The sequence below is a fragment of the Magnolia sinica genome, chromosome 10 (assembly GCF_029962835.1).
Source record: "Magnolia sinica isolate HGM2019 chromosome 10, MsV1, whole genome shotgun sequence".
Classification (NCBI taxonomy): domain Eukaryota; kingdom Viridiplantae; phylum Streptophyta; class Magnoliopsida; order Magnoliales; family Magnoliaceae; genus Magnolia; species Magnolia sinica.
In genome coordinates this window covers 71,500,353-71,510,748 of record NC_080582.1, presented here as the reverse complement: position 1 = coordinate 71,510,748, position 10,396 = coordinate 71,500,353, and the positions used below count along the sequence as shown (strand labels likewise).

The window sequence follows — 10,396 nt, the reverse complement described above, 5'->3', positions numbered from 1 at the left end:
CCTCGACCGGTCGAGTGGACCCTCAACTGGTCGAGCAGCAGACAGTCTTGAAGACTTTTTGACAATAATCTCCACCAAGTCTTCAATCTTCAACCGTGTAGCTCCTTGACCTCTTCTCTTATCTCTTCATCGCATCATAACTTCAATCAACGCTTCTCGTGCACACTCCGTCCTTCTTTTACGCCATCGCCAAGCCTAAAGAAGTTACATAGAACTTGAACTTCTCTATAAGAACAACCTTGGTGAGCATGTCTGCTGGATTCACGCTGGTATGAATTTTCTCTAATGTTATGCCTCCTTCCTCAAGCACCTATCAGATAAAGTAGTGACGAACATCAATGTGTTTAGTAAGTGAGTGATAAACAGAATTTTTAGCCAAATTGATAGCGCTCTCGTTATCATAGTTAACCGGCACGGCTTCCTGTTGAAGTCCCAACTGATTTATCATGCCTCTGAGCCAAATACCTTCTTTAAACACTTCTGTCACTGCTATATATTCAGCTTCCATCGTGAAAAGAGCCACCACGGACTAAAGCTTCGACACCTACTGATTGCTCCACCAACTAGTACAAATGAGTATCTTGAAGTAGACTTTCTGGAATCTATACTGCTTACGTAGTCGGAATCCACATACGAATCAAATTTTTTATACCACTGCCTATACGACTGTTTCAGGCCGTACAACGACCTCATTAACCTGCAAACTTTTTTTTCTGCCCCTTTAACTTCATAAGCCTCTGGTTGCTTCATGTAGATCTGTTCTTCTAATTCCCCGTGTAGAAATGCAGTCTTCACATTCATCTATTCCAACTCAAGATCGTATTGGGCAACCAACACCAACACGAATCTGATAGATACCTGCTTTACCATCGGCACGAATATCTCTATGAAGTCGATTCCTTCTCTCTGACCATAACCCTTCGCTACCAGCCTTGCTTTGTATCTATCCTGTTTCCTTTTGAATAACCACTTGCATCTGATTGCTTTTCGGCCCACAGGAAGCTTCACCAACTCTCATATGTGATTTTTGTGCAACGAGTCCATTTCATCGTCCAAATTCGCCTTCCACTTTTCTGCATCAACCTCATCAAGAGCCTCCTGAATAGTAGATGGATCCCCCTCATCTGTAATAAGGGCATATGCAATATTAAAATCGTCTCTGTATCTTACCGGTAACCTGCATCACGCGGTGGGTTCCTTCTCACAGGTGGCTGCTCCACTTGATCATGTACCTCTATATTCGCATTTGTCTCTGCCTGAGTATCATCTTTGTCAAGCTAGACGTCTACAATCACCCTTTCTGGTTCCTCTTGCTCCTTTTGATCATTCTTACGAAATAAGGAGCTTTCATCGAATCTGACGTCACGGCTAATGATCTTACGTGTGACCTTGTTGAATAACCTGTAACCTTTCACAGTAATGCCATAACCAACAAAGATATACTTTTTGGCTATATGGTTTAGCTTATCTCTCTCAACTGACGGTACATGAGAGTAAGCCTCACAACCAAATATGCGTATATCTGAGTAGTCGATTTTCTGACCACTCCATACTTCCTCTGAGATTTTACATTCAATTGTCATTGAAGGATACCGGTTCACCAAATAATAAGCCGTGTTAAAAGCCTCAGTCCATGGGTCCTTGCCCAACACAACATTACTTAACATGCATTTGGCCTTTTCAGAAGAGTCTGATTCATTCGCTTAGTCACACCACTTTGCTCGGGCGTGTGGCGCACTATGTTGTGCTTGATGATCCCTTCATCCTTGCAATAGTCATTAAACTCAGTGGAAGTAAATTCTCCACCATTGTCAGTCCTTAAAACCTTTATTTTTCGCCCTTACTGTTTTTCCACTATTGTCTTCCATTGCTTGAACATGATAAAAACTTCAGATTTACGTTTCATGAAGTAAACCCAAACTTTCCGTGAGTAGTCGTCAATGAATGAAACAAACCATGACAACCCCCAATGGAAACTTCTAGCGATGGCCCCCATACGTCAAAGTGCACATAATCAAACACTCCCTTACAAACATGTTTTCCAAATTTAAAAGACATTCTACATTGTTTACCATATATACAATGCTCGCATATATTTAAATCAGAATTTTTAAAAGTTGGAATCAAACATCGATCAGAAAGTACTTTCATGCCTCGCTCGCTCATGTGGCCTAGACGAGCATGCCACATACGTAGAGACGTGGAGTTTGCAATAGCTGCTGCCACTCCACCTGCTGAATTACTCTCAATCAACCTGTAAAGGTTTCTATGCCTCTGCGCTCTCATAACCACGAGTGCCCCTTTTGAAACTTTAAGGACACCATCAATATCGGTGAACTTGCATCCTATAGCCTCGAGTGCACCAAGAGAAATCAGACTTTTCTTCATATCAGGAACGTGCCTGAAGTCAATCAAGGTACGCTCCATCCCATTAAACATCTTGATGTTCACCGTGACAATAGCCAAAATATTACAGACATTGTCATTGCCCATAAAAACTTGTTCACCATCGCATTCCTTATAACTGATGAACCAACTCTGATGAGGGGTCATGTGATATGACGCTCCTGTGTCTAGGATCCACTCATCTGCATGATTTTCGTGAACATGTCCGATCATGAACACAGATAGAACTTCACCACTAATTGTCTCTTCATTAGATGTAACAACATTGACATCCTTGGAAGAATCTGCTGAATTTTTTTCCTTCGCTTTAGGATTTCTACAATCCTTCTTCATGTGTCTAGACAACCCACAATTCTAATACTTTAATTTTCCTTTGCCCTTGCCTTTCGATTTAGATTTAGGTCTTGAGGATCTTGTACCTTTCTCAGAATCTCTGCCCCTCGTAATCAGTGCATCAGAAGATGCTCCCATGTTGTCGTTTAACTTTCTCATAGCCTTCCCTTGAAGAGCTGAGATAATGGTGTCAACACTTAGAGTTTTATTTGCGGTGCATATCGTGTCCCTGAAAGACTCATATGATGAAGAAAGAGAATTCAACAATATAAATGCTTGTTCCTCATCTTTGACCACCTCCTCCATATCCAGCAATTTGCTCATCAGTTTATTAAAGTTATTGATATGGGCTTCTAGATCTCCACCCTCTGCCATCTTGAAGGTATAACACTTTAGTTTCAAGTGTATGCGATTTTCAGAGGACTTCTTTGCATAGATGTTCTCTAACTTCACCCACAAACTAGCCGCAGTTTTCTCCCTCAAAACATTATAGAGAACCTCATCCATGAGACATAAACGGATAGAGGCTAAAGCATTACTATCAAGGTTTTCCAATTCATCATCTTTCATGATAGATTTTCGCTCTTCAAGAACCTTAATCTCGCCTTGGTTAGTTAACAAGCTAATCATCTTAACCTTCCATAACTCAAAATTATTTTTGCCCGAGTGCTTTTCAATATCAAACTTGTCGTTTCCCATTATTACTAATCCTGCAGATTCAGATCTGTGCCCCAACGATTGCTCTAATACCACTTGTTAGGGATTTGTGTTGCGGAATCACACATATCTAGATTTAAGATAGTAATTTAGTAGTAACAAACAATCACAGAAGAACACAAAGTTTTAACGTGGAAAACCCTTACGGGAAAAAACCACGGCACTAAGCGATAGAAATCCATTATGAAATAGAAATTACAAAAGAGAGGACTTACCCGATTCGAACAACCTCAAATCTCACCCTTGTTACACCCTTTGATAACCTTAGAACCTTTTAGGAACCCTTAGAAAACTTTTAGAAAGCTTTAGAATCACTTAGAATAGCCCTAGGAACCCCTATTTATAGTTTAGGAAACTCCACTTACGCACCTAGTCCCGAAAAATCTGGAAACTGCTTCAAATCTGCCTAACGACGATTGGTTGAGCCAATACCTCGACTGGTCGAGGGACCCCTACAACCGGTCGAGCTATCCTCACGATCGGTCGAGCGGCCCGGACACCAAAAGGTGAGCTTGCTAGACTTTGAGGTCGAGCGGCTCGGACACCAAAAGGTGAGCTCGCTGGACTTTGAGTCGAGCAGGCCTCGACCGGTCGAGTGGACCCTCGGCTCGACCGGTCAAGCAGTGGACAGTCTTGAAAACTTTCTGAGAACATGGTGGTAATCTCTTTCAAACACCCTATTAAGTCACGATCGATGGTGTGTTTATCACCCGTTACAGTGATTCCCTCCTACCAAAGTTACATTTTATTTTTAAGAGAGTTTCGAACAAGTGATTGGAGTTCGTTGTGAGAATAAAAGAGAGACGAAGAAGATGGCTGTTGAGGTTGTTGTTTCCTTGGTTTTAGGGAAACTCAGCGATCTCCTGATTCAAGAGGCAGTTTTACTCTTCGAAGTGCGTGATCAGGTCGAATGGGTCGAGAGAGAATTGAAGCGGATGCGGTGTTTCTTGAAAGACGCGGACGCAAAACAAAGCAGTGATGAGAGAGTGAAGAATTGGGTGGCGGAAGTCAGAGATGTTGCTTATGATGCGGAAGACGTCATCGACACCTTCAACCTCAAAATACAACAAAATAGGAAAAGGAGGATCGTTGGATGCTTCAAGAGACGCACATCCATCCATTTATTGGCTCGACATGAAATCGCCGATGAAATCAAACGGATAAAGAATAAAATCCAGGAGATTTCTTCGAGTACGCAGACATATGGAATTGAAAATGTTGGAGGAGGAAGCAGTTTCAGAGGCGAAAGTTTACAAAGGCAAAGGCAAACTTCTCCTTTATTTGGAGAAACAGAAGTTGTTGGTTTTGAAGAAGATATAAAGACATTGGTGTCACAGCTGATCGACGGCGATTCACGTCGTTGTGTGGTTTCTGTAGTCGGAATGGGCGGTCTCGGTAAGACTACTCTTGCAATTAAAGTGTATAACAATAAGGCTGTTAAGAAACATTTTGATTGCTGTGCTTGGGTTTTTGTATCTCAACAATATGTTGAGAGAGATCTTTTGCTAAGCATTATAAAATGTTTTATGACTCTTACTAAAGAAGAACTTAAGACGGCAGACGTCCTTCAATTGAAGGAGAAGCTGTTCAATTATTTGAAGCATAGGAGATATCTTGTGGTCTTGGACGATATATGGAAGATTGAAGCATGGGTTTCTTTAGTGGTGGCCTTTCCAGATATGAATAACGGAAGTCGAGTCTTACTCACGACTCGCAACAGAGACGTAGCTTCATATGCAGATGCACGGAGCTCTCCCCATATGCTGCAGCTTTTAGGAGATGAAGAGGGATGGAAGTTGTTTTGCAAGAAAGCGTTCTTAGAACAGGGTCTCCATTACCAGCAAAATTTAGAGAAGCTGGGAAAAGAGATTTTGGCAAGATGTTGTGGTCTGCCTCTTGCTATTGTTGTTATAGGTGGGCTACTATCAAGAAGAGCAAAAGATTCAAATGAGTGGGAGAAAGTGCTCAGGAGAATCAGCTCGCAATTCTTCAACGATGAATCTCAAATCACAAGAATATTAGCTTTAAGCTACGAAGATCTACCCTTCCGTCTGAAACCATACTTTCTCTACTTCGGTGTTTTTCCAGAAGACCATGAGATCCCTGCTAAGAAATTGATTCAGCTGTGGGTCGCAGAAGGATTTACAGAGCCAACAGGGGACATAACGGCAGAAGAAACTGCAGAAGATTGCCTCGAAGAGCTGATTCATAGAAGTCTGATTCAAGTAGCGAAAAGATATTCCAGTGGCAGAGTTAGAAGCTGCCACATCCATGATATCCTACGACAACTCTCGATTTCAAAAGCGAAGGAAGATAAATTCCTCGACGTTCATCATGGAGATACCAATCCTCTCTCTCCATCGAAAGCACGCCGGCTTGCTATTTATCATGCCACCAGCAAGTACATTTCTTTAAATCATGCCAACCCAAACCTTCGTTCTGTGTTGTGCATTCGCAGTGCACAGCTTGGAAAGAAGCAAGAAGAGCGTATTTACAGAGGATTCAATTTACTTACGGTGCTACATTTAGATTTATCTAATACATCAATGCAAAAGCTTCCAAATAAAATAGGTACACTATTCCACTTGAGATATCTTGGCTTCAAGGTGCCTGAATTCAAAACAACAAGCCTCCCATCATCCATAAGCAATCTTTGCAATTTAGAAACACTGCATGTAGAAAAAGATCTTTGCATAATCAAAATACCCAGTTCTATTTGGAAGATGAAACAATTAAGGCATGTGGATGTGCCGAATGGAATCATGATAAGCAAAGGTGTAAGGTCTAAAATAGTAAGGCGTCCATCGCATGATTGTTTACTTAATCTCCAGACTCTAAAAGATGTTGAGGCTGGCGATTGGATAGAAGATTGCTTGGGGAAGCTAACAAATCTCAAGGAACTAGCAATATGTGAGATCCTTTGGAGTAAGCATGGAAAGGGATTGTCCAATGCTATTCCCAAATTGAACAGCCTTCAGTCTTTGAGTTTGGAATGGGAGGATACTATTCCAGTGTTTATGCCTTTTTCAGATCACCTGCATATGAAGAAGATGTGTTTGAGGGGAACGTTAGAGAAGCTACTAGAGTCGTATGAATTCTCTCCTAACCTCACTAAGCTTGCCTTGGAATGGTCTCACTTAATCGAAGATCCGATGGCGACATTGGAGAAACTACCCAACCTTCGGATACTCAGATTGGATAATCATTCATATGTGGGAAAGGAAATGGTCTGCTCTGCACAAGGGTTTCCTCTACTTGAATCCTTACATGTTGTAGGGTTACCTGAATTAGAAGAGTGGAGAGTGGAGGAAGGAGCGATGCCGAGGCTTTTACATTTACTGATTCTTGGATGCTCTAATTTAAAGATGCTTCCAGAAGGATTGCAATACATGACTGCTCTCGAGAAATTGGAGGTGTGGGACATGCCCAATGAATTCAAAGACAGAATGTGGGAAACCGGTGGAGAGGATTGGCACAAGATTCGACATCTACCCTTCATCGAAATAAAAGACGGGGAAATGCTTGGAAAGACAAATTCAGCATCTTTACAAAGGCAGGTGAGTTGAGTTTTTCTTCTTCTTTGCTTTATTTATGTCCTTTTGATTGACACCGTAAACTACACTCACACGAATGAATCCAGATCCTCTGCTTGCCACAAGTAGGAAAATCCTGTTTTCCTATATTGTGATTAATCCATGTCATCACTCAGCACTGCTGCATTAAATGAAGTGTGTGATGATGTGGCCCAATTATATTGCAATAAGCAGGATTTTCCTGCTTGTGGCAAGCAGTGGATTCCACACCAATCCAGACATCTACTTGCCACAAGCAGGGAATTTCTGTTTTCCTACATCGTGATTGTCCACTCACAAGCATTCTATCTTTTACTTTTGAATCCGGATCCTCTGCTTGTGGCAAGCAGCGAAATCCTGCTTGTTGAAATATAATCGGACAACATCATCACACTGCAGTTAATGCATCAGTGCTGACAATGTCGGTGATGACATGGACCAATCACAATGCAGGGAAGTAGGATTTTCCTGCCTATGGCAAGCAGAGGATCCGGATTCTTTACTTTTATATTAATCTATAATTTTTTCTGGCCCAATACGAGTTTGGATTTGGTTCTCAAGGTCCTCGGGTTGGGTTAGGTTCAGGTTAGAAATTATCAAACCTGATTTGAATTTGGGTTGGGTTCTGGTTAAGCAAATTCAAGTCAGATTAGGTCCGGTTAGGAATTATCACATGTATTTGGGTCGGGTTGGATCAGATTTTGGGTTATGTTCAGGTTAAAATTTGGGTTAGGTTGGCTGTGGGTTGGGTCCTCTAGAGCTTGGGTTGATCTGCCCCAGTTGCACCTATAGTATCATTTCACTCCCCATACAAATTTGCATTATACAATTCCTTGGTCAGTTAGCTTTTGGCTAAGTAATACCGTCCCCCCATATATTACGCATATTAGTTATGGTGTGTTGTAATGGCCGTTATAAGGCTGTATAGACCATTATGTAAAGATAAAAGATAATAGTGTTAACTGTTATATGTTACAGTGTCGTAATTTCATTTGATTTTGTGAATGGCTATGTTGTTAATTTTTTCTTAGGTTAATTTGTTTCAAATCCTTTTATGTTATGGTTTGCTTTTACTCAGGCATGTTTACCTGCATAAAGATTCCAGTCCCTATAACACTGCTACACATATGTGGTACTCACGTGCAAGATCAAGTCACCCATCAGGTGGAGATATTGTGAATAAGCCCTTACCCATGAACCAGAAGATAGAAGCTGGTTATGAGATTTTATTAACACAATTTGTATAGATTATGAAAGGATTCTTTCTTAGTTTAGATAAAATCTCTCTTTTATTTCAACAAATAACAGCTTATTAGTACAAGTTTTGTAGTCCAATAAAGAGCCACTTATATGCTTTACTCTAATCCTACTATCTATACCAGAAATTCCCCAGACTCCACCAATCACATACAGATGTAGCGTGCAACAGTGGATCAGATAAAACAGAATACAAGACACATTAATGCAATGCAATTCAAGTATTTATTTTGCTTTAATCGAATTAATCTTTTTCATTTTTTTTATTTCTGTTTTGCTTCATCAACTGAATTTGGTATTTATTTTTATGCAATGAGTTTTGTGTAAATTTGCTTCAACCACTTGTTTAGATTTGGAAAAACGAATCAGTATGTCATTATCAATTTTAATCACAGTTTTGATTTGTATCTCTTGCTTTGGTAGGAGAGTTTTGCGGAGCTTGCATGCGAGGCGAGGCGACCAGACAACATGTTGATGTAGAGACTGCTAGCTTGAAAGTTTATTTCCTTTTTATGGTTTTCATACTCTGTCATGTATAATAGTGTGAGTTATTTGGATGATGTTTTCTGAATTTAGCATAAGATCTGTAGTTTTATCTACTAATCTCTTCATACACTGGTGTGTTTTATGGTGGTTGAATCGAACGATGATGAGTACTTGCATCCACTTGTAGGCTGTGATTTCAATAGTATCCATCAGTTTATTTTGGATTCATACACTGTTGTCCATCTGATTGTGAGTTTTTCTCTTTGAATGCTGGCTATTCCTTATTTTTGTAGTTGATCAACCGCTGAATTGATGGATACCATAGTGGGACAATCTAATTGCTTTGCTCCTTCATTGTGGCCCATCCATCTGGTAGCCCCCCAAATCCTTGGGTTAAGCTTCATACACGTCAGCCAACAATTCTTGGGTTTTCCAAACTGGCAAGCATATATCCAAATGTACAGTGAACGTTGGTATAGCACCCTAGTGAGTTAGCTCGTGAGGTGGAAAGATTTCTTGTAGCATGGAAAATGGACCAAAACGGTATGGGAAAAACCTGACCATAAGCTGGGATGGACCCACGAAAGCTAAGTATTCAGCTCCCCCATGATCATTGGGTTGGGTTGGGTCAGGTGGGTTTACCTTATGGGCCTTTTTAAAGTGATACCAAACTGACACAGGGAAGGATGTGAGGTCAAGCACTGTCTTCCTCAGGGGGATAACTGTTCCGAATCCACGGAACTTTTCCAGACTCCTCACAGAGACTTCTCGAATCCTTGAGAAAAAAAAAAAACAAGCAAAATAGAAATAAATTCTATAAAAATTCGTAATTTGATTGATATATGAATAAACGAGTTTACACTCCTTTAAATAGGGATACCAAGCCATGGAAAAAGTTTCGGAATCAAACTATAACTAAAACTCTTAGAAATCACGACTTACTTGACAGTCATGATGTCTGCTAGTGCACATGGTTTTCGGCCAAAAATAGTTAGTGTCCTATTTGGTTGAACCATGATGTTCTCCTAATTATTCTAAACACTTTTCATGTTGGGCACAACTCATAAATCCCAACGGATGAAGAGTTATACTCAAACTAAAACTTACTATAAATAGTAAAAACGAAATTACAACAGGATTTCGACCATTGATCTGATGGTATTTCACAAATTCGGAATGCGAAACTCAGCATAGCAGGGTTGGGTGGCTAAAGTAATCGTCCTACCCCAAAATCATACATGGTACGTCCGATAGCTCATTCCAGATTACTAGATACGCCCATTTTAAGTTCTGACAGTCCAGATCACTTTTGTCGTCAACCGAGCCTTTTCTGATCCATCTTGGCCATGAAAGTGTCTGCGACCCACTCTACATCACTAATCCAGTCTGTCTAACTATTCAGCATTAAAACCAAGGCCCGGCTCAGAGCCATCCACACCATGATTCAGCTCTGCTCGAAATGGTAGGGACCTGGGCTAGGCTCAGCTGCACCATGTGAGTAGCGGTGGCAATGGGCCAGATAGCATGCCCAGCTTTGGATGAGCTTGGAACTATTAGCCCGGTCCATTAGCTGGGCTTCGGCCTGCCATGTGTGGCTCAATCAATTTTTAGACTGGTCTTGGGCT

At 40.9% G+C, this 10,396-nt stretch overlaps 1 protein-coding gene across 1 annotated transcript; it reads left to right on the top strand.

Moving 5' to 3' along the window:
- The first annotated feature begins 4,188 nt into the window (after window positions 1-4,188).
- Window positions 4,189-8,765, top strand: LOC131217588 (probable disease resistance RPP8-like protein 2). The gene is made up of 2 exons (XM_058212525.1): window positions 4,189-7,013; window positions 8,709-8,765. Exons 1-2 carry the CDS (start codon window positions 4,269-4,271, stop codon window positions 8,763-8,765), a joined length of 2,802 nt encoding a protein of 933 aa, XP_058068508.1. The 5' UTR covers window positions 4,189-4,268.
- Window positions 8,766-10,396: the final 1,631 nt, after the last annotated feature.